This window comes from Piliocolobus tephrosceles, chromosome 1, assembly GCF_002776525.5.
Source record: "Piliocolobus tephrosceles isolate RC106 chromosome 1, ASM277652v3, whole genome shotgun sequence".
In the NCBI taxonomy this organism is placed as follows: domain Eukaryota; kingdom Metazoa; phylum Chordata; class Mammalia; order Primates; family Cercopithecidae; genus Piliocolobus; species Piliocolobus tephrosceles.
In genome coordinates this window covers 63,652,965-63,677,501 of record NC_045434.1, presented here as the reverse complement: position 1 = coordinate 63,677,501, position 24,537 = coordinate 63,652,965, and the positions used below count along the sequence as shown (strand labels likewise).

General features: G+C 44.8%; 1 protein-coding gene across 3 annotated transcripts in view; it reads right to left on the bottom strand.

Moving 5' to 3' along the window:
- Positions 1 to 247: 247 nt before the first annotated feature.
- IL19 (interleukin 19) overlaps positions 248 to 24,537 on the bottom strand; it is a 48,337-nt gene continuing 24,047 nt past the window's right edge. Inside the window, exons 1-7 of one of the 3 annotated variants that reach the window (XM_023187027.1) lie at positions 14,259 to 14,503; positions 8,858 to 9,543; positions 6,448 to 6,593; positions 6,231 to 6,296; positions 3,207 to 3,359; positions 2,129 to 2,203; positions 248 to 694 (exon numbers count right to left, since the gene is read on the bottom strand). In XM_023187027.1, the coding sequence (XP_023042795.1) occupies positions 599 to 694; positions 2,129 to 2,203; positions 3,207 to 3,359; positions 6,231 to 6,296; positions 6,448 to 6,591 (534 nt within the window). In that variant the 5' untranslated portion in view covers positions 6,592 to 6,593; positions 8,858 to 9,543; positions 14,259 to 14,503 and the 3' untranslated portion in view covers positions 248 to 598. Of the gene's footprint in view, positions 695 to 2,128; positions 2,204 to 2,945; positions 3,360 to 6,230; positions 6,297 to 6,447; positions 6,737 to 8,857; positions 9,544 to 14,258; positions 14,504 to 24,537 lie in introns of those variants that run through there. The other 2 variants (XM_023187028.1, XM_023187026.1) reach the window with 2 other exon arrangements.

Below are 24,537 nucleotides of genomic sequence, written 5' to 3'. Positions count from 1 at the left end.
ACTTCAGAGGTCTTGTTCTTTCCGTTAAAGCATGTGATATGAAATCTGAAAGATAGGCATTTGTGCTCTGAATCATCTATGCGGTGTCCATCTAGATGTTGGTGCCCTTTTTGGCCTCTACCCAGCGGCCTCTCTTCTTACTTGTGGCTGTGCTTGTTCAGCTTTGTCACCATGACAACCATTCCTCTGTCAGAAACACCCTGTCCTCAGTCTTGACTGACTCTCCCTGAATGAAAAGATCCTTCCATTCATACGTAAAATACAGAATTTATTCAGAAAAACCAGTCAGTACAATGTGTACTACAGGATATCACACCTGGCTCACATCACAGACATGGACTATACGACTTCACAATAAATTAGAAGGGAGGCAGCCCTATACTCCCTGCAGGCCCTTTCAGCAGATAGAGTTCAGTATCAATACCACAGTAGACTTTTTGACTATTTTCAAGTGGAATCAGACAGCCTGAGGCCAGCCAGTGGGACTATCAGTTGCAAAGGGCCTTCCCCATCTCCTTCCCCTTCAAGGTGGGCTGTCTCCCACAGTAAACCGCACAGGGGATGTTCGTCACTGGATCACTATACAGGTTCCTTGTCATCAGGCTGAGGACGTTACTTCATTATTCTTAGCAATCCAGGCTAGAAAGATGTCGAGCTCTCCCAGGGATTTGACGGCAGCAGAGGGAACCTCCAGCTGAAATCAGAGATCATTGTAAGAACCCACCTTTCTAGACTGTGTAATGGTTTTCAAGTCACTTTCTTCACATGCTGGTCCCCACAAGGTTTTGTTTTTTGTCGTGAAATATATTTGCATAACATACAGACTCAGTATTCTTTTCCTCGCAGGCAACCAATTTTTTTCCCCACAAACAAGCAATTAAATCATTTCAGCTCCTTATAAACAAAACTTTAAAATTCTTCATTCTTTTCCCTTAGGTTTTTTTTTTTTTTTCCTCTGTTTTTCACAGGAAAAAAAAATCTGCCTTACTGGCCAGTTCTGCTGATTTTCTTCTCCACATCAGCTTGCTTTAGTGCTTCTGTTATCCCAGAACATCTTCATCCCTGTGGTGCTGGACAGCGGGTAGGGAGAGCATGTTGTCCCCATTTGACATATTAGAGCACTAAAGTCCCTAAGAGCAAGTGTCCTACCCAATGTCACACAGTCAGTCAGTAACAGAGTTGGAACTGAAGCCCAAGTCTCCTGCCTTATTCCACCTCCTTCCCCAGCAGACTGAGTTCATGCTTTTAGCATGTCCTGCAGAGCCAGCCAGCGTGGGATTGAATCCTACCTCTGCCATGCAATTGCAGTGTGAACTTAGTTTAGTTACTGCACCTGCTCGAGCCTCAGTTTCTTAATGTATCCAATGCAAATAATGACTCATAGCATTGTTCCGAACGACAAATGTGTAATACTTGTTGTACTAGAACAATACCCGGCTTATAGTAAGAACCATGTAATCCTTAGCTATTTCTACAACATTATCTTACAGAGCCTCTCCACAAAGAAGCAGAGCCCATAATAGGCTCCCTAACTCCTTGCTATTCAAAGCATTGACGTCATTTGTCAGTATGATCTAAATGCAGAAACTCAGGCTCACCCCAGCCCTGCTGAGCCAGAATCTGCATTTTAACAAGATCTGCTGATGCTCATGAAAAGCACTGCTTCTCCCTCTACATCCACGTGAGATGTGCATTTTACACCAACATTAACATGAGAAGTACTGTGTCTTCATCTCTACACACAATATGGGCGGGGGGGCAGGCAGTGATTGCAGTGACAGCATGCAGGTAACACGTTTTACGCATAATAGCTCACATTTCATGGGGGATCTTTGCTCCCTCTGTGTCATCCCATCTTAAGCAGTGGGTGCTTTCTCCAAATCGTACAGGTCAGGCTTGATATACGAGGGTATGAGAAAATGGTGGAGGAATGATGGACATGGGGAGCCCAGGAGGTTAGCAAATGAGGTAAGATCAAAACTCTCTTTACAGACACAGAGAATTGAGGCCTGCCCACAATGACTGCTTATAGAGTGAATGCATGAATTTAAGTGGAGAGGAGGCTGAAGGGCTGGCACCCTCCTGATCTCTCATCTTCCATCTTCCCCATCCTCTTCCCAGATCTTACCTGATCATAGTTGTCGTGGATGACTCTGGTGACATTGGTAGCTTCCTGCCTGCAGTGACACTGCCTCTGTTCCTGCTGTGATAAAGTGGAGGAAGCTCCTATCAGAGGACATTTCCACTCGGGCCCTCTCTTATTCCTACCTGCCCGCATGAGAAGTGACATTTCTCCTCCCTCCCACAGTGAGAATCAGATGAGTAAACTCCCATGTTTCCATGGGAACAGCCATGGAAAAATAGAGCTTGTTTGTAGAATCACCTGCATCTGCCCACGCCTTTTGTTTTTTCTGCATTTAGAGCCCGTCGGACTGTTAGCACTAGGAAAGCAGACACCATATCTGTCTTATCACCACTCTGAGTGCTGCCTCCCACAGGGTAGGCACTCAATGAACATTTGTTAAATATTAATTAGATAATAAATATTAATTAGATTATTAATTAAATAACTGGTTAGGTGAATTCGTTTGAGTCCATTATCATATTAATGCAAGTAGGACAGGGACCGTCACCCCTTCTAACAATTTCAGAATCTGAGGCACAGAGAGGTGAAGTCACTTGACACAAAGTCTCACAGGAAATCATTAGCAGGAATGGGACTAGAGCCCAGATTCTCTACTGGTCTAAGTTTTTGTTGCTTTGTGTTGGTTTTGTTTCTGATGTTGGATTTGAATAGATTGCAATGAATTTCTAGGTGACCTTTAGGGATAGGCCATACCAAGGACCTACCCAGAAGTTTATTGATGTAAAGACACCAAAGGGCCAGAAATAAAGAAACCAGGGGTATGCTTATAGTAGAACTGGTGTCCCTGCCATGCCTCTTACTAAGGAATATGTTGACATAAGTCGGTCACCCCAGGAGGGTTATCTAGGAGGAGACCGTCCGAGGAGTTGCCAGCAGGCAGGGAGCCCTGGGGAAGCAATGGCCACCGGGAGAGGTTCTCAACAGTTCTCCACGTAGACATGGGCAGAGAATTTCCTTTGACTCCAAGCACCATATCAGGAGGCCGATGGGGGCCAGCACATCCTGGCCTCTCCTGGGGCAGAAGGGGAGCAGATGCTGGAATCCTGACCCAGTGACTCACACATTGCCGCAGAGTTTTCTGCATGTAGAGGAAAGAGTTGGCAATGCTGCTGATTTTTCTCAAGATTTTGGGGTTTGGCTCCTGATGATCCTTGAACACCCTGTCCACGTAGAATGCCAGGAGGTTCTTGGTCACACAGCACACATCTAAGGGCTACAAACACAAATTAGAGAAACACTGGAGGCCTATTCTCTCTTTATGTTAGAGACCAGGGCAGTCCATTTGAGTGGGGTCAGCAACACATGAGAGAACTAAAAGTCATTTTGGAAAAATTCGTAATGGTCTCAGAGTGTTCATCCTCTCTTATTCCCAGCAAAACTACTTATGACAAAAATGGTAAGAAGAGATTCCAGTTCTCCCCGTTTTTTGTATGGCCAAGAAATACATTTACCAAGGATGGGGCCCAGAATCCATCATAGACTAATTCTCTCTACAGTATCCCTAGCATGTCATCACTAACTTCCACTTAAATCTTTCCAGGAACCAGTTGCCTCCTTTTTAAAAGGACTGATGGCTGAGCAGCTTTTTGGAAAAGGACTTCCTTACATTACAGGGGCTGAAGTCAGCCTCTCTGTTATATCTTCTGTCCGGCAACACACAAAGGCTGTTGCATGCCAGTCATCCTGCTAGGTGTGCATTCCTCCAACTGTAATCACAATGCATTCATTCTGGCCACCTTACTCTGGGCCACACTGCTTAGCTCTCTTCTAGTCTGTCCTTTTACAACCAGAAGGAGCACTGGAATGAGGCTGAGATTTGCAAGAAGGGAGACCGACAGCTGCAGAAATGGGCATATTTGGGTAGGTCTGCAGCCTGCAGAGTGCAGATGTCCCCAAAAGATAGTCTCTAAATTCCCAGGCACAGCCCAGAGAAGTTGGCTAGACAGTTTCCTTCTAGAAGTTTGCCTGCCATCTGCCCTGAGAGTCAGTTACTCTGCAGAAGATAAACTGTTCAGTCTAAGCAGGGAGTGGTTAACGGTGGGACAGCACATCTGTCTTCATTCAAGAAGCAAAGCCTCCTTGGCCCCAGTGGCAGCTTTTCCTAGATGGCAACACAAAAACCCTTCTCCTCCTTCACTTTTGCTGATTTCCTTAACCAGAAGGGCAAAATGTTACACTCCTCTGCACTATCAAAGACTGTGGTACTAGAAAAAGGAGCACTGCAGAAAAAAGGAAGGTGGGGCTGAGAAAGGAAGGGAAGGAGAGAGGAAGGGAGGGAGAGAGGAAGGGAAGGAAAGGGAAGGGAAGGGAAGGAAAGGAAAGGAAAGGGAAGGGAAGGGAAGGGAAGGGAAGGGAAGGGAAGGGAAAGGAAGGGAAAGGAAGGATAAAGACCTGAATCCTTATTGACTCCTTTTCTTATTCCACATGAGTTACTTCCCAACCTTGAGAGGAGAAAGAATCTGAAGATGGGGACATACACTTAGGGGTCTATTCCTAGCTCTGCCACTAACTCATCATGCTCCCTCCCAAGGTCTCACTGTCCTCATTTGAAAATGATGGTTTTGGAATAGATGATCTTTTGGGTTCCTTCCAGCTGTCATATCTTATGTGTCTATAATACAGTTGGCTAGAATTTTATTTAGTAAGTGGCTACATCTCTTCACCACAAATAAATCACTGCTTCGAAGAATTATGAAGGGGTGTGTGTGTGTCTCTCTCGCGTATGCAGAGAAACTTGAGAAAAAAGTAACTCAATACAAATATACCTCACACTCTGTCATATAAAATCCCCCTAAAACTGGATCTGTCTAGAATACTTCCCAGGACTAGAGAAGCTCACTTTTAAAGGCATCTCTCATGGGCCTTTTTGTAAAATGAATGATCACCTGATAAGCTATTTTGTAACATATTCTCGTCACCTCCTGTCTAGATGGTTGGACTGATCTTCTCACTGGCTTTCCTGCCTCACGTTGTCCATTGTAAGAACAGCACCAGACTGTCTTCCTAAAACAATTTATGATAATATAACTTTGGGCTCAAAAATTTCAGTGACTCTCTATTGCTGCTATTATTTTCTTTTATTCTTTTATATCTCCATGGGGCCTTCCAAAATTACCCCTAAGCTACAGAAATCCTAATCGCCTCTGAGCACTGGGCACCCCCAATCACTCTCTAGGAAGTGGCACTTCTTTAGGTCCTCCCAGGGGTTCCAAGTCCTTGGGACACTAGTGTGCCCTAACACACATTCTTTTATTCCTTTTGGGCATCTCAACCTGGCGCCCAGGCTGGAGTGCAGTGACACAGTCATGGCTCACTGCAGCCTTCACCTCCCAGGCTCAAGCAATTCTCCCATCTCAGCCCCCCAAGTAGCTGGGACTACAGTTGCATGCCACTATGACCTGCTAATTGTTTTGTTTTGTTTTGGAGACGAGGTCTTGCTATGTTGCCCAGGCTGGTCTCAAGCTCCTGACCTCAAGCAATCCTACCCGCCTCAGCCTCCCAAAATGCTGAAATTATAGGCATAAACCACTGCACCCAGCCTATTGCCTGTATTATAAGCCTGAGGCTCAGCCTGGCTCCAGGGACCTTTATAAAATGACTCCAAGGTATTTTTTTGCCTTATCTCCCACCAGTCATTTACATGTCCTTCGGGTCACAAACCTGGTCACCTCTCTGTCCAACCTTCACTGATCTTACAGTCATTATCTTATCTTGCCCAAATACCTTCCTCCTTCTTATCCACTGATCTATAACCTCCTCAGGTTTTAAGTCACTGTTTTTTTAGCTACCTCCATGGGACCTTCCAAAATTAGCCCTAAGCCACAGAAATCCTGTCCCCTCTGAGCACTGGTCACCCCCAATCACTCTCTAGGAAGTGGCACTTCTTTCATTCCTCCCAGGGGTTGCATGTCCCTGGGACACCAGCATGCCCTAACACATCATCTGACAAAGAAGAAGCCTGGTGCATTTAGAGTACATTGGAGATTGGGAAAGAGAAGATGATAATGTAGGGATTTCTTTCTCAACCCAGAGCCATTTAGACCTGAAGATAAAAATATTAGAAAAAGCAGACATAGGCCAATACCTTAATGATCTGCAGAGTCTCCAATGTGGACAGGATAGTGACATTTGGGAAGGTGTCCTTAGCTTGCTGTGGAGGGAAGCATAAGAACAGACATAAGCAATCAGTATCCTATGTTATTCTGAGATGCAAAAGGCAATGAGAAGGAACTCATTTTCAAGCTAAGATGTAAGGGGAGGTATACCCCATCACCCACACCTTTACACCAACCCATACTCACGATGGCTCTTTTGATTTCTTGGAAACTCTCTTCTATATGGTGCATGTCTGTGGAAATCAGACATCTCCTGAGACCATGGTTGTCTACTGAGCACAACATCAGTATTGTACCCAGGAGCCAAAGGGAAACACAATGTAACTTCATGCCTGCACAAAGGAGAGGAAGTCAGCTGTCCAGCCAAGAGTGGAGGGCAATGAAAGAGAAGAGCCCTGATTGACGTCCCCTTCCAGCCCCAAAAGCAGGCCAGGTGGAATACAAGAAAACAAGACTAAATACTTCAGCCTTGAGGAGTTTCAGGGGTATGTGTCTCCTCTGGTTTTCTTGAGTCAACTGGATATGAGTTCTTCCCCACCCTCACCCCATGCCCCCACCTCCACCCCAGAAAGCATGATACACCACTCTCTAAGTCCCAGGAAGCATACTTGTGTGCATATCACTCAACCACAGCCTACTTTGTCAACAGGGGTGAAAAGCATTGTTTTTAATAAATTAAGTAGGAAAAGCAGGGTTGGTAAGATGCCCTAGGAATTGGGCAACAGATGTGAAAAACCATAAAAACACACTTGGTTTTTGATGTTTACCCCCAAAATAAGTAACACCCGTTTATTATAAACCTCAAGAGTGTATCTGCTTAAAATCATTTGTTTGAAGCCAGCTGTGGAGATTTCATCTTCTGGAGAGGATGGGAAAGGGAGACTTCTTCAAGTCTTCAAGGCATCTTCAAGGACTAATTAGCCACAACGAGGAGCTAGGGGAAGATGCCAATGGTAGAGGGCAGCTTGGCAACTTCCCGTCTGTCACCCGCTGAGCCAAAGGGTATGAGCGGCATGTTTGCAGCTGGCTGCTTCATAGCCAGGGCCAGACTCTGAGAGGTTTGCCTCTTCTCATTCTCTTACCCTTCTTGCCTCTGTCTTTCTTGCTGCCTCTTCATTTAGCCACTTTATATTGTGCCATATAATGCACACAGAGAAAAGTGCATAAAATATAATGATACAGCTTATGGGGTTATCTCTGCTTTCACCCACATTTCCCAAGCTTATAAATAGAGCTTAGCCTTAACACACGTCTTATGACAACACATGTGATGAGAGCAGCCCTCTGCTATGCACTTTGCATGATGCCCACTGAGATCTCCCATTTACAGCTGTGTGTGCCAAGGTAAGTGTATCATGTATGGCCGTGGAGGAGAGGAGGGCATCAGACACAGGGAGCCAGCTGCGGGGACTGCAGAGCTATAGTTAGAGCTGCTGTAACTCATACATGTGAGTGTGAACCCCAGCTGCCCCCACTCCCTATGCCTTCCTCAGGATTCCCAGCTCCTTCTCTGGAAAGTCAGGAAGCAGGAAATCCTGTTTAGAAACCATTTTTGCCTTGTCTCTCCGTAACTGGGCATCATTCCCAGGGAATAGACAGGTGTATGCTGAGACCTTACCACGTGGCAGGCATTAGGCCAAAGAGCTCCCTTCCTCTTTTATCAACCTTTCTTTCTGGCTAAACAAAGATGGGCCCCATTGCCAGGGAAGTTTGTAGAGAGTCCCCCAGAGTTCTGTCCCCTCGGAAGGCTACTGGGGTGCTTCTAGAAAGCCAAGAAAGAGAGTGCTGTTTTTCTTCTGACAAGATAACTCTCAGAAGCAGTGGGATATTGCCTGCTCATCCCATGCCAGGAGACTTGAGCATTTTGTGGAGGAGAAAGATGCCTCCCTTAGCTTGGTGAGGCAATGCCAGACATCTTGGCTATTTCAGATATTAGTAGTAGGTAACATTTATTCTACGTGCCATGTGCATTGGGCACTGTCCCAAGAATTTTACGTAATTTTCTCATTTAATGCTCACAACTACCCTGTGAGGTAGGCTCTGTTTCTGTTCCCATTTTACCAAGAAAATGAAGTAACTTGCCCAGGCCAGGGTTTGAGGGAAGGTGGGCCAGTCCCTGAGCTGGCTCTCTTTACTGCTACTCCACCCCACTAACAACACTGTTTCTCTCTGGCATCACAGCCTGGAATCCCAGTAGCTCCCCTGACACCAGACAGACAGGAATCCATTTATGAACCGGTGGTGCTCCTTACATTTAAAAAGACATTTAACATTGCAAAGGATTAAACAATGATAACACATTACAAAGTGCCCAACACAGTTCTTGGAACAAAAAAGCAGTAGTAAAGACGTTAGCTTCCTTACCTTTCCTTCCTTCCCTCCTTCTTTCCCACCCTCTATCTCTTCTCATTGAAACTAAGGTACTAGAAAATTCACCCCTTCTATAGAGTATCTCTTCCCGTTCTATCAAATGCCCAGCATCTGGAACATCATAGCCACACACAATGGTAATAAGTCACCTCCCTGCGGCCATGAAGGAGGAGGTCTAGGATGGCGGTGCATATGAGCCCCTGACGATGGACAGCATGAGCCTCACCTGTCACTTGGTGCTTGCGGGCTGCTCCTTGTGTCTCCTCTCAGTGCTCTCTGCCATTTGGAAAGGGCTGGTCATTTTTATTCAGGTGGATAAGAGGAAATGCTGTCAAGGTTTGCTGGGTGGATCCACCTTGGGGAGATTGTTTTTTCCCTTGTTTTCTTAGTATCGTATTTCCTTAATTGTTTTCTTTCTTCTTTAAGACATAGTTGATTAATCATTACTATAAAATGCCTCTTTCTTCTGGGTCTTGACATGCAGCTTCTAGGAAAAATAAACTTCCCATTTCCATGCAAATGAGAATTTTTTGCAATTCTGTGTCCATGCAGAAAAATCCAAGTTAGGTCACTTTCCTGAGAGCTGTGGCACATTACCAACTGTACCCTGCAGGCCAACTCATGAAAGCACTCTCAGTCAGCCACACCCTGCAGCAGCCAACCCGTGAGGCTCTGCAGGTGCCTCTGGCTCCAGCATGATCCAGCTCTCCAATGCCTCAGGCAGCTATGAGTGTCTGCCATGTGCCAGGTGCTAGCTAACTGCTTTACCTGCATTATTTTGTTGAACTTCAGGAGGAACAGTTTTTCCCCTCATAAAGCAAGGATTTCTTTGCACATCATCTCTTTCACCTTCATCTTGTCCCCTGGAGAGTTCTCTCATTCTTGATTAATGCAGAGAGAGAGAAAATGAGACTGGAAAGAAGAGAGGTTTAAGAGAAGCTAGTGGCAGAGCCAGGACCTGAAATCCTTATTCTTGGGCTAGAAGACTCTCTATCTAAATTACCTTTTTACATAAACTCTTTACCATGAAGTTCTCTAGGGATCAGGGTTTGGGGCAATGAAAAGATAGGGTGTAAACAGTTTCTTCCCATTAAATAAAATTTTCAGGAGGTGATTGGTTTGGACCAAGTTACTGCACTAGGCCAATAGGCCAAACCGAAATGGAGTCACTCATGCTGAATGAAGTTCCACACCACCAAGCTGAAACTAAATTGTTTATCTAACCTTCTGAGAAATCAGGAGAGAGAAAGATAATAGCCAAATCCTCAAGTGAGCCAGTTTTAGCCAGCATATAAGGAAGTCTCCTCTGCTCTAACCTTTACAAGGAAAGTAGCTTGAAATGACCAATCTGCTTTTTGTTCTCTGTTTCTGCTTCCTCCAGCCCTTGTCTGCCTATAAAACCACTCTCCTCTGTCAGCTCATGGGGCTACTCATTCTATGTCTATAAAATGGGATGTTGCTTGATTCTAGGATTGCAAATAAAAGCCAATTAAGATCTTTTAACTAAATGTGTTGTAATTTTGTCTTTTGACATCCCCAAACACAGACTCCCAGAATACATGGAGCTTTATTCAAATGAAGTGAATAAGTCAAATGAAGTGACCTCGGGACGAGATGCAATTATGAGACCCCATTGGGCTGGTACAAACCCTGCCCCTGCAGCCAAATTCAGGAGACAGAGAGGGCGACAGGGCACCGGCAAAGAAGGAAAAGGGACAGGAAGGATTGGGGTCTTTTATGGGACAGGTGCAAGGGAAAGAAACCCCAGGGACATGATGTCTTGTGGTCCAGCATCTTGGACATAATAAAATGATAAGTGTTGAGGGAAGTGGTAGACTGTAGCGGTTCACAATGTAGTTCTGGGTTTAAACCCTGGCTCTCTCTCTTCTCTCCTCCCTTGTCTCCCTTCTCTTCTTGGTAGCATGCCACAGCTCTCAAGAAAGTGACTTAACTTGGATTTTTCTGTATGAACAAAGAATTGCAAAAAAATTCTCATTTGCATGGAGATGGGGAGTTTATCATTTTTCCTAGAAGCTACATGTCAAGACCCAGAAGAAAGAGGCATTTCATAATAATGATTAATCAGCTATATCTTAAAGAAGAAAGAAAATGATTAAGGAAATAAGATGAGGGTATGGCCAGGTAGGTACCCTCTCTGCCTGGCTCAGAGAGGGTACCATGCCTATTGCCTTCTGTGGGAATGAGGCTTCACGGAGTTGAGCAATATGTGGCCCTATTGCAGAGTCTGGATGAAATGCGTTAGGTCTATAGACACTGGACAAGCTACTTAAAGCCTTTCTGAAGCTCCATAAAGTAGGTAAAATAAACTGTGAGGATTTCAATGAGCTAATGGACCTGTATCATAGTAAGTACTCCTTAATAAATGTTATGTTTTTCTAAGCTGTGTGCCAGGCACCTGGAAAAGGAGAAGACATCTTTGTTAGGAGCTAATGGACATCTTTCTGCTCCTTTGGAGAGGGGGCAAAGAGCCACTCTTGACATCGGAAATCTCCCCTATCCCCACCCTTGTTTCCTCCAGAGGGGTCGGATGGAGGGAGGTGAGTGCTGTTTTCCCAGCAGGGCCTGAGCTGCCTAGCTCAGAGCCCCTCTGCACATGTGAAAAGAGCAGTTCAGAGCCCAGCCACACACATGAGAGGATTTGCAACACTGTCCTTGCTGAGTCTCACCCCACATTCACCCCTTGTGCTCAGATTGTATGTTCTGACCCAGCTTTCATTTCAGGGCAAATATGTCATACCAGGAAGCTTGCAGGGGAAGGGAATAAGTGATGTGTTTATAACTCCGCTTCCAGCATGCAGTGTACCATAATTGCCGGTACTGGAAGCTGGGTTGACTGGCTCTACTTTCTATGGCTGTCAGACTGAAGGCAAGCCACTTAATCTCAGTGCCTGTTTACTCATCTGTCAAATGGTACACATCATGTCTACTGCACATTCACCATGTAGGCACAGCATGAAGATAAAGTGATTACATGCAAGTCCTCAGCACAGTGCCTGGCACATAATAAGCAACTTGAAAATGATGACATTTATTATCAATTTTACAATTCCCTTTAGAGCTCCTAAATCAGGAAGAAGGAATGATAAGAAATAAGTTCTCTTCATATTAAGCCTTGCTACCTGACCCCTAATATCAAAAATAAAATATAGATTGAGAGAGAATGGCATCTTTCCCAGGATTGCAATTAAATTATGAATCTGGTCTCCAGACATATGGTTGCATCTCGCCTTAGAATTGGGACTTCTGGGACCAATGGACCCACCATTGAGATATCAGAGCTCAAATTTTCCACTTGTTAAGTAGGGAAGCAGAAAGAATGTGAAGCAAGATTGGCGAGCCAGAATGGAGAATGCTCTGGACACAACTTGATATGTTCTGGACACAACTCTCTCATATCTTCCAATTCCTTATCCCCACCTAACATGCGCTCCAACCTCATGAATTTTTCATAGTGATGCCAAGGCAATTTCCTTCCCTTGAAAGAGTTGATTCTGGCCATTCCTAAGTACTTAGTCCTGGAGCACATACAAAAATTGCATAATTCCAGAGGGTACCATGCCTATTGCCTTCTATGGGAATGAGGCTCCATGGAGTTGAGCAATGTGTGGCCCTATTGCAGGATTTGGATGAAATGCATTAGATCTATATGAGTAATTTTGGTTAGATTTGAAAAAGAACCTGTCATTATGAGGACTATAAAACACTAAGAAATATGACTGAGAACGAATTTGTAATAGAAAGAAATATAGGCTGGGCGCGGTGACTCACGCCTGTAATCCCAGCACTTTGGGAGGCTGAGGGGGGCAGATCACGAGGTCAGGAGATCAAGACCATCCTAGCCAACATGGTAAAACCCTGTCTCTACTAAAAATACAAAAAATTAGTTGGGCATGGTGGCAGGAGCCTGTAATCCCAGCAACTCGGGAGGCTGAGGTGGGAGAATGGTGTGAACCCAGGAAGCAGAGCTTGTAGTGAGCCAAGATCGCACCACTGCACTTCAGCCTGGGTGACAGAGCAAGACTCCGTCTCAAAAAATATATATATATACACACTATATATGTATATATATATGTATACATAATATATATGCATGTGTAATCTGTGTATATATAATATATGTATATCATATATGTGTATATGTATATATTATATATATTACTGATAATGATGGATGGGTATTTTATTTGGGAAACTAATAGGAATTTTAAAACAATATATAAATGTTTAGGTGTCTTGGTAAATATATCTAGATCATAATGATATGTGTGAACTTGAGTAGAGCTTTGAAAATAAAACAAAAAAAAAAGGATGAGAAAAAGAACTGGGAAATTTAAACCTAAAAAAGTTTCTCCTTTGTTTTGTTTTTGTTTTTTTATCTTTTGTCTCTCTTTTATTCTTCATTTTCAGTGGGGTTGGCTCTCCTTTGTTGTGATATTTGGAAATGAGAGTCAGAAAATATAACAGAGAGAACTCAGTTCAATGTTCGCATTACAGGGATGAAGAAATAGAGAAGTGAACCAGTCCTCCATGGCACAGCAAGGAAGTGGCACGACTGCTCTTAAACTTCTCTCTCCTCACCTCTGGCTCAGCGCGCTTTCTAACCCCATGCTGCCCTTTCACTCTGGGATTAGGTGGAGTGGAAAGGAACCTAGATTTGTGAGGGACCTCAAGCCCGTTCAGCAGGGGAGGTGACATAACTCTCCCAAGCCACGCTGTTCTGACTTGTCATTACCCAGGAAGCTGATGACCTAAGGAAATCCAAACTGGCCACACCTGTGCTCCTGGGGAGGGAAGCACAAATCCACATGGGGCATCTATGCCATTTCAGCCTGGACTTCCTCCTCCTCCTCCTTTTTTGCCCACAGGGCTCTCAGTCAAAGCCTGTTCAAAGCCTCAGGCCCCAGGTGACGTATCTTATGTCAATGGGCTCTGTAGCTCAAATGTTGTGAAAGAGCCCCAGTGGAGATGGGATGGAGGGATAGGTAATGGAAAGAACCCAGCTGATGCCTCCCCATTCCTCTCCTGAACAATCCACTCTTCCCTAGGCAGGTGGACTTTCTAAAATGCAAACCCAGTCTTGGAACTCTCCAGTCTAAAACTCCCAGCGTAATGCCCTGGGGCCTCCCAGTAGCAGAAAATCTGCTCCCCACAACATCCAGACCCATCGCAGCCTGGACATTGCCTACATTTTCCACCTCATCTCTCTTGCAGGTCTCCCACACTTCACGGGCTCATCTCTCCTAGAAAGCCCTCCCTGGCTCTTCTACCTTACAAACACCAACCTAACGTCAAGACCTAGCTCTGGTGTGACTTTGTGAAACTTCTCCCCTCTTCCTTTCCTTTCCTCACTCCCTCCTCCTCCCCACTTCAACCCTGGTTGAGTTGACCACTACTTTTCTTTTTTTATATTCCCACTGGGTACAAGATGCACATTTAACTTTGAATTTCAGATGAAAACATCTCAGTGTTTATCTACCTGAAATTCCAAGTTAACTGGGGGTCTTGTATTTGTATTTGCTAAATCTGGCAACTGCTACAGCTCATACAATTGAGTGGGGAAGGTCCTTTTAAGAAATTGAATTCAGGCTGCGCACAGTGGCTCACACCTGTAACCTCTGCACTTTGGGAAGCTGAGGTAGGAGGATCCCTTGAGACCAAGAGTTTGAGACCAGTATGGGCAACAAAGCAAGATCACATCTCTTAAAAAAAAAAAAAAAAAGCTGTGTGTGTTGGCACATGCCTGCCTGTAGTCCTCGTGCACACCTGTAGTCAGGAAGTCGAAACAGGACAATTGCTTGAGGTCAGGAGTTGAAGACTGCAGTCTGCTATAATTGCACCATTGCACTCCAGCCTGGGCAGCAGAGTGAGATCCCATCTGGGGAAAAAAATTGAACTCAAAAATAGAAGTACAAAATTAGAGACAAAAGTAAATGTTTATTTAGAAAGAAAAATTACAACAAATTACAAATTCATAAAAGTTAACAAATACCACAAACACCATAAAATCCAGAAAAAAACCATTTTTATTCATTAACTCCTGACAACTTTTTGTTTCCTTCTTCTATGTGAATACTTTTTTTATTGTTATTTTCTATAGAGAGAATAAAAGGATATTCAGTCTGTCCTTTGCTGTGGTTGTTTCCATCAGCTTACCCCAATGGAAGGTTAAGATTTAATTCTTTCATAACACTGCAAATACAAACCTGTTATGTCTTTCCCCCATCCCACCAACATAAACGTATCACAACAGCACCTCTTTCTAGGCAACGTGTCACCCACATTGGCCCAGGGAGGTATCAGCTTTGGGAGAAGGCAGAGTCCTACTCTCCTGTAGCCTTGTGTCTCTGGGAGAACCAGAGAATGGTATTGGGTCCACATGTTTATGTACCTTTCACTCCAATTTCTAACATTTCTCATGGTCACATACTCAAGATGTTGCCAGAAAAGAGGATCCCAATCTAGACCCCAAGAGTAGGTTCTTAGATCTCACACAGGAAAGAATTGGAGCACAGAGAAAGAAGCAAATTTATTGGAAACTACTCCATTAGAGAGTAGGGCATGCCCAGAAAGCAGGAGGAGGAACCCCTGTCCTTTAGGAACATCTCTGCTTATAAGAAACTGGAAGGAGCTATGATTAAACTTGGAATGTGCAGATGTGCTCACTAAAGGTACGGGCTGTTGGTGCTCTAGTGACCATTAATCCTTCAACCTAAGTCTGCTCGTTGATGTTATCTCTGAGTAAAGTGGGCTGTACTTGGGACATCTGGACATTCTGAAGGCTTGGTGGGAGATGTCCTGTATGGCCATCAGTCTTCTGTAATTATAAGTGGTGGTCAGTTTAGAATGTGGCTATTTTCAGACCATAAAGCATTAACCCTCTAGGTGCCTTGTGAGTGCCTAGCATACTCACTTCAGGATGGAGTCCCTCCAGTCATGTTTTATTAAACCAGAGGCCTGGTAAGCAGGAGTTCCTCCAACAAAATTCATAGACTGAAAGAGTAGATTCACACTAATAGCTAACAAGTACTGAGCACTTTTGCTGCCCCAGGGTCTGTGTGAAGCATCCATATGCATGGTCTCTTTTCATATTCACACCTATTCCATGAGGTCAATACTATTTTTGTGTCCATCATTTTAGATGAAGAAGATGAGACTTGGAGCTACTAAGTACCTCACCCAAAGACACCCAGGTAGGGTGTGGTAGAGCTGGGTGCAGTCATAGGCAGCCCACTCCAGCGCTTCATTGCACCAGACATGAAAGAGCATCTGGTCCAGCCTTCTCATTTACAGATGAGGAAACAGCTGAGGCCCAGAGAGAAGCATTTTGAATTTGAAAATTGAATTCAAAAATAGAGGGACAAAATTAGAGACAAAAGTAAATATTTATTTAGAAAGAGAAATTACAACAAATTACAAATTTGTAAAAGCTAACAAATACCACAAACACCATAAAATCCAGAAAAAAACAACATTTCTATTCATTAACTCCTGACAACTTTTTGTTTCCTTCTTCTATGTCAATACCTTTTTTACTGTTAATTTCTATAGAGAGAATTAAAAAAATATTCAGTCTGTCCTTTTCTACGGTTGTTTCCATCAGCTTACCCCAACAGAAGGTTAAGATTTAATTATTTCATAACACTCTGTACAAACCAGTTATTTCTTTCCCCCATCCCACCAACATAAACGTATCACAACGGCACTTCTTTCTAGGCAACATGTCACCCACATTGGCCCAGGGAGGTATCACAGATTTTTGTTTCTTTCTTCAGACAACTGAGTAGTGGTGGAGCTGGGACCGGAGGCCACATCCCTGAACTCTCAGTCCAGTGCTCTTTCCATTCACAGAATCTTTATCCCCTCTTCTCACTTCAAACTTCCTCCCTATAGAAACAGGCATCTCTTCCCTCCAAGCGAAGGAACAGCAGAACGGCAAATGGCATACAGGATGGCTTGACAGTGTCCTTCGCAGCTGGCAAGTCCCAGGCGTGTCAGGAGGAACTCTAATTCTGTGGAAATCGGTTGTGGTTCTTGTCCCTTATTGTTAAAATAAATCATGTCAGTTGAAAAGAGCTTCTCCCATCGGTACTGGGAGCCAGGGAGTTCCTGGGGAGGGCTTCACCCCAGAGCCCTGGGAGGAGGAGAGGGTGGACTGGGGGCTGCTGGCCTGCTGCAGAGTTACAGAAAGCAGGTGGCAGAGTGAGAGCTGACTCATCTGAAATACTAAAGCGGTAAGGGCAGGCCAGGGACAAGGACTGCATCTTGCATCCACATTGTTTCCTGGAAGAAACCCCACCCAGCTGCCCTCTCCCCTACTACCTTCCCAGCTCCTCAGATCCTGTCCATTCAGAAAGCTAGTGGTGTAGTTCAGACTTCATTTCCTAGTGGATTTTCTGTCCTGGGCTGTCTAAATCTCCACCACGTCCCGGGGTGGCATAACACCCCGGCAGGTCAAATAGAAGCCAATATGGCAGGTCAAATAGAAGCCAGCTGTCAGCGTCTACTTAGAAGTTAGCTAGGATTTGCAGCTTAGGGCTAAAATTCAAAGCAAGGTGCAATTCCTCTAGGAATCCCTCTCTCACTGCCCTCACTGCATTATCTTCTCCTTGGTCTCCCCTCAGCACTTGAGGACTTATTTTGAGCTCTGTTCACTTCCACTTTAGATTGTTCGGGCCGCTCTGAAACCTCTCTCCTATCAGACTTGAAGGTGGAGGAAGGCTGAGACTGTGTCTCCCAAGCGCAGGGTGCATAACAGTTAGTGGCCAGATGGCCCCTTTGTTAAGTTGGTCTCTCAGTTTGAAGGTCAAGCTCTGGTTTGAATATAGACTCCACAAGGGCAGGGGTCTTGTCGGTGTTGCTCATCACTTTATCCTCAAAATGTAGCACATACTGCGTGCTCCAAGTTTGTTGACTGAATGAAGGAATGACAGGAAATGAGACCTTCCAAAGGCAGAGACAGTCGTGCAGTTCTTTGGTGTTTCCTCACACCCACCTGCACAGGGTTTTGGCGAGTTCCATGTGAACAGCATGCCTGTTAAGCTGGGTTCCTGGTGGGAAGGAGCCCCTGAATCCATGCTCTAGAAACATTAGTCTTCTGTGCCCCTTCAGTGAAGCTCTTCCAGAGAAAAATCAGAAAGGTCAGGCCCAAAGAGTCTACCTGCTTCTCTCCCAGTATCCAACATAACTAGATTCAGAAGGGGGTGGAGACAGGCAATCCTGGCTGTTAAAGAGTTGAATTATAGTCTTTTTTCTTCCAGGGTATGCACCTAGGTTGAAGATTAAACAAAATGTGGTATCAGAAGAAAAAGTGTTGATCTTGACATCTTACAGATACTGAAGAGTTATTAAGCTGGGAGAAAGAAAAATTCAAGTTGGCCAGCTGCGTCAAAGGCAAATCAATCATTTTGACTAACAACCTTGAAGCGCAGTAACAATTAAGTACATTTTAACTGCCCAAGTAACTTGCCGTCACTAAAGCTTTTCTTGTAGTATATCAATGTTTAAATACAGAAAGAGCGACTTAGGGACCAACCACAGGTCCAAGATTTTGGATTCATTTATTTGAGAAGTTGATTCAATATTTGGAATCCCTCTCCCCCCAAAAATTTACACATATGCAAACCTTCCTTCTGATGTCTTTCTGAGAACCCCTCAGGAGTCCATGAATCCTAAATTAGTAACATTAAAAGACTTGGATTCAGGGGGCCTGGCACAGTGGCTCATGCCTATAATCCCAGCACTTTGGGAGGCTGAGGTGAACAGAACGCCTGAGGTCAGGAGTTCGAGAACGGCCTGACCAACATGGTGAAACCTTGTCTCTACTAAAAATACAGAAAACTAGCGGGGTGTAGTGACAGGCTCCTGTAATCCCAGGAAGCTGAGGCAGGATAATCACTTGAACCCAGGAGGCAGAGATTGCAGTGGGCCGAGATCGTGCCACTGCACTCCAGCCTGGGCAACAAGTACAAAACTCCATCTCAAAAAAAAAAAAAAAAAAAAAGACTTGAGGACTCTGGTCTAACTTTGACACTTGCTGGCTCTATAACTTCAGACAAATCAATTAATCTCTCTGTGCCTCAGTTTCCTCATCCAGAGAAATGGGGGTGATAATTCCTCCCCTACTCTTACTAGCTCTGTGATCTTGGGAAAACCAGGTCAGTGTATCTTTCATCAGCCCCAGTTTTCTCATATATAACATGTGGCAAATGAGGACCAGATAGTATAACACACAGGAAGCTCCTAGAAGAAGGAGGAAATGCCATACATGTTTTTGACTCGGCAGATGCAAGAAACATAAACTTAACTCACTGAAAAGAGTCCATGTTTTCCTCTATTCCACCAAATACTTTTCTCATTCACAAATAGCACCTGTCCATCACTTTATGTTCTCCAGGGCATTTTCACATATAGTATTACTTCACACTCAGAATTCCATGTCAACAGGGAAGATGTTCCATATCACTAGGGAAGATGTCCTCCTTTCTTCAGATGGGAAGGCTAAGGCTCAGTGATTGAAGGATCATGCAGCCAGCTAGAGCTAGAACTCAGCCTACCTGGGCATCTTAACTCGGTCCGGGCCTCCTCTCTGCCTTCCCCCTGGGGCAGCAGCTAGGGTTGCCCTGTATCCGGGGACCCCAGACCTCTAGAGAGAAATAATCCACTGATATCGAGTAACAGTGCTGGGGTGAGCAGCAGGAGCAGCAGTTTTGCCCCTCAAATGATACACTCAGTACCATTTCTTGGCAAAAGATTCATGGTTGAGAACATTCTTTCCCTCTGAAGACACGGTGATCCTGTTAAAACTGAAACTTGCCCCAGTCACATCCTTCTTAAGATGGAGGGAAACAGGGCCTCCACCCCCATGGCTTTGAGCATTGAGAATTCCCTCGGCAGGAACAGCTTGTGAAACCTCCAACAGGCCTTGGAAGGCTAAGAAGCCTTCCCATCACATACTATTTATTCCCTGCATTTCTTACCCATTCTTATCTTTCAGTGATGGCTCCTCCCTTCCTGACAATGGAGAGTGTTATGTTTGTTTAATAACATTTTTTTTTCTCAGCCATTAGAAAAGTAATCCTTGCTTTGGTATGGAAAAATTATAGAGAATACAAAAATAAAATAGATAATAGAATAAAAACTAGAAGGAAAGAAAAATGGTCATCCGCACTTATTCTACCCAGGAATAATCTTGGTGTCTTTTTTTTTCTTCTTGCTCTGTCATCCAGGCTGGAGTGCAGTGGCGCGATCTCAGCTCACTGCAACCTCTGCCTCCCGGGTTCAAGCAATTCTCCTGCCTCAGCCTCCTGAGTAGCTGGGACTACAGGCGCATGCCACCATGCCCAGCTAAATTTTTTTTGTAGAGACGGGGTTTCACCATGTTGGCCAGGATGGTCTCAATCCGTGAGCCACCACGCCCAGCCACCTTGGTGTCTTTTCTAACTTGGATCACCTAGAAAAAGAAACTATTTAGGCCAGATGTGGTGGCACACGCCTCCCGGCACTTTGGGAGGCCAAGGCTAATGGATTACATGAGGTCAGGGGTTTGAGACCAGCCTGGTCAACATGGAGAAACCCTGTCTCTACTAAAAATACAAAAATTAGCCAGGTGTGGTGGCATGTGACTGTTGTGCCAGCTACTCAGGTAGCTGAGACAGGAAAATCACTGGAACCTGGGAGGCGGAGGTCGCAGTGAGCCAAGATCACACCACTATACTCCAGCCCAGGTGACACAGTGAGACTTCATTTCAAAAAAAAAAAAGAAAAAGAAAGGATCCATGCAGTGAAATATAACCCTAGAGCTTAATCCCCACAAGGGCTGCAACCACCTGAGCCCACCCTGGTCACTTACACATTCATTCAACTGGACCCCTACAAGCCAGGCCCTGCACTAGGTTTGGGGGACACCAAAGTGGACAGCACAGTCCCGGCCCCACAGATCTCACAGTAGCAGGAGAGACTGGCCACTAAACAGTTGTCACGATCGCTCTCATCAGTCAAGACCTGGGCTCTGTGCAAAGCATTTTCAATATATTAATTTATTTAATCCTTACAACCTTGTGAGAAGGTACTATCTTTAGCCACGTCACACAGATTGATAAAACTGAAATTAAAAGAGTTTTAACACTTGGACAAGGTTGTCGAGCCTGTAAGTGAGGAGCTGAGATCCGGACCCACGGAGACCGACTCCAGAATAGAATGAGGGTTATGAGGATCAGGAAAGGTCTCTCTAAGGGAGTGAGGTTTAACCTGAGACATGGTGGAGGAGCACAAGTAGAACATTTCAACCCCATTCTTTCCCCTATATCACCCACCAGCCTCCAACATTCTCCTCTGGGATTCTTGCACCAACTTCCCCCATAGCTGTGGCTCTTCATGGGCCCTGCAGCTGCCATTCCCACTTGTCTTGCTTCTCAGCCCTTCTATGCAGGGGTGTTTCCCCCATCATCCTTCTCCATTTCCCCCTTTATACAAGCCTCTTACCCAGGACCCAGACCTGCTCATTCTCTCGAGGGCATTTTGGAAATTCCCCTTTCCCCCTTGTGCAGAATAATTTCAGGCTTAGCCCAGAACCCCCAGTTTTCCCAGCACCAAATATTAATCACAGTTCAGGCTAAAACTGCCGTGCTCAAGTTCCTCCAAATTCCAGGCAGGGTGGTGCACGGACATGATGAGAGAACTCTGGGACTTTTCAGCTTCCGGCTACCCCAGAAAGGCAGGGCAAGAACAAGGCCTGTGGGAACTTGAAGAACCTGAACACCTCCTCCAAATTAAGGTGCAGACCAAACCCTCTACCAAAGTGTAAGGAGCTTTCATTTCAGTGGGCGGCTTTCCTTCCAGCCTTCCCACACAGGACATCCTGGGGGACAGTAACTGTTGATCCCAGGGTGGCGGCATACCAGACCACTCTGTCCCTGAATTCACTTCTCCCTTTCCTTAACCCCGCTGTGCCTGGGGAAGCTTAGAACCACCTGGCAGGTGGTGATCCCTGCATCCACCTGTTGCAGTGGAAGCCAATAGGAGTAAAGCTGATGGCACTGGAGCAGGGACCGAGCCTTTGCCAAGAGAAAAACACATGCGGATTCTGTCAGTCTTGAACACACTTTCTCTTCCAGAGGATTCCTCCCAGGGAACTCCCAGAGGAGGAGGAAGTGCCAAGGTCGTCCAAGGTCCCTGTTAAAGAAAAACCCTAATGGGAGAGCAAAAAGAACCTTTGGCAAAGCTCTATACCTGAAAGCCGCAGGCATCATAACAATGATAATAGCAACAACGAATTCTTATATGGAGCTTACTGTGTGTGAGACACTGCTCCAAATGCTTTATGGACTTGAACTCATTTAATCTTACATCCAGTAGAACCTGCTTCACTACAGCTCTTTACAGGTGCCAGGTCCTGTTGCTAATCTGTTATTTCGATAGCATCATTTTAACTTCCAGAACCAGTCATCATCACATCATTGATTCAACAGATTGAGCACCTACTATATCTTACACACTATGCTATGGTCTGGGAATGCAAAATGACAACAATTTTGTACCCTGAAGAGCTGCTAATCTCGTGGGAAAAACAGGCAAACAAAGAGGATAATCCATTACAGCGGGATAAGTGCTTTGAAAAGGGGAAATAAAGTGTGCTATGGAACACAGTAGAGAGACAGTAATGCGAACCAACTTGTGTGGGTGCAGGGGATATCAGGGAAGGCTTCTAGGTAGAGGTGACACCTTGGCTGAGTCTTTGAGGATACATAGAAAAGGACAAGCACACTGGATGGAGCCCTAGAGATGGTCAATGATGGCACATTGTGGGAAACACACGTTGGTCAATACGGGCAGAGTTTGAAAGCGGGGTGGGGAGGGGGTGGCATGAAGCCATGAGAAAAGCTGACAAGACTCTCAGAGTTGTGCTAGAGGAGCCTCACTGTGCCAGTCCCCAGCTGTTCTTTAAGCCCAGCCGATGCCACAGTAAAGTAGACGCCCACTGTTCTCACCCAGCCATGCCCACATTTCAAATTCATCAGTGAATAAATGATTGCTATTGTTTGAAGCCACTGTTGTGGGATGGTTTGTTTTTCAGCAACAAATAATCAAACAACCACTTTAGAGGTGAGGGCAGTAAGAAGGAGGGCTAAGTGGAAATGACAAGCATCAACACTGGAGCCAATATCTTGATCCTTCTGGCCCTTATGTTTGGTTAGAAGCAAACATTGTTTGTCTAACATCTGGAAGTCGGTTACAACCAGTATATGATTCTAGATGGTGCTAGTAGGTCTTTAGGCTCCAAATACAAAACATATCCCCCAGAATCTGGAGATAAGAACAGAAATGGGTTGGTATGCTGGTATCTTGAAGGTTACAGACTGGTAAACTGATATCAACCTCAAGTGGGAGGGTTTCTAATAGCCGACCACAGGCCTTCATCCTTTCCCTTGTCTTAGCAATGATTTTTATCGATCACTCAGATGAAGTTTAAAGGGGCCATATTTATCAAAGTCACTAAATACATGAATCTTGGAAGGCGAGAGAGCATATGGAATGACAGGATGAGGATCCTAAAATATTTTGACAATCTGGAGCAATAAACTTAATCCAACAAGATAAAATTTAGGAGGGATAAATGTAAGACTCTGTGGTTGAATGTGAAAAGAATCCTCCACAAGTATAGAAGGAAAGGGGTGTGGCCTCGTCACAGGAGATATGAGACGCACCTAAGAATTCAGGCTTTGGGGTTAGATAGACATAGGTTTACATGTTAGGTACACCAGTTAGTAACTGTGACCCCTGGAAAATTATTCAAGCTTCTCTTAGTCTTTCCTTGCAAGAATTAGAGATAATTCATATAAAGGACCTGGCAGTTTCTGGCAAAAGTAAGTGCTCAACAAGTGACCCGTGAAAGATCTAAGTTGCTTGTAATACTGCTGAGTCTCTACATAGCCCAGGAAAAAGCTATCCAAAAGAACTTTCTCTAATGGCAGAAATGTTCTATAATCTGAACTCTCCAATATGGTGGCCACTAGCCACAAAAGGCTATTGAGTTCTTGGAATGTGCCTATTGCAACTAAGGACTGAGCTTTACTTTTTTTTTTTTTTTTTTGAGATGGATTCTTGCTCTGTCACCCAGGGTAGAGTTAGTGTCGCATCTTGGCTCACTGCAATCTCCGCCTCCCAGGTTCAAGCGATTCTCATGCCTCAGCCTGCTGAGTAGCTGGGACTACAGGCACAGACCACCATGACCGGCTAATTTCTGTACTTTTAGTAGAGATGGGATTTCACCATATTGGTCAGGCTGGTCTTGAACTCCTGACCTCATGATCTGCCCGCCTCAGCCTCCCAAAGTGCTGGGATTACAGGTGTGAGCTACTGCACCCAGCCCAGTTTTACATTTTAATTGTAATTAATTTAAGTTTGGATGGCCACTTGTGGCTAGTAGGTTATTATATTGAACAGTGTGGGTTAAGATGATGTTAAGAAATGCTAAACTCTGAGACAGGAGGATTGTTTGAGCCCAGGAGCTTGAGGCCAGCCCAAGCAACACAGCAAGACTCATCTCTTAAAAGAAAAAAAGTCTGGGTGCGGTGGCTCACCCCTGTAATCCCAGAACTTTGGGAGGCCAAGGCAGGCCGATCACGAGGTCAGGAGTTTGAGACCAGCCTGGCCAACATAGTGAAACCCCGTCTCTACTAAAAATACAAAAATTAACTGGACGCAGTGGTGGGTACCTATAATCCCAGCTACCTGGGAGGCTGAGGCAGGAGAATGGCTTGAACCTGGGAGGCGGAGGTTGCAGTGAGCCAAGATCATGCCACTGCATTCCAGCCTAGGCAACAGAAGTATACTCCATCTCAAAAAAAAGAAAAGAAAAGAAAAGAAAAGAAAGGAAGGAAGGAAGGA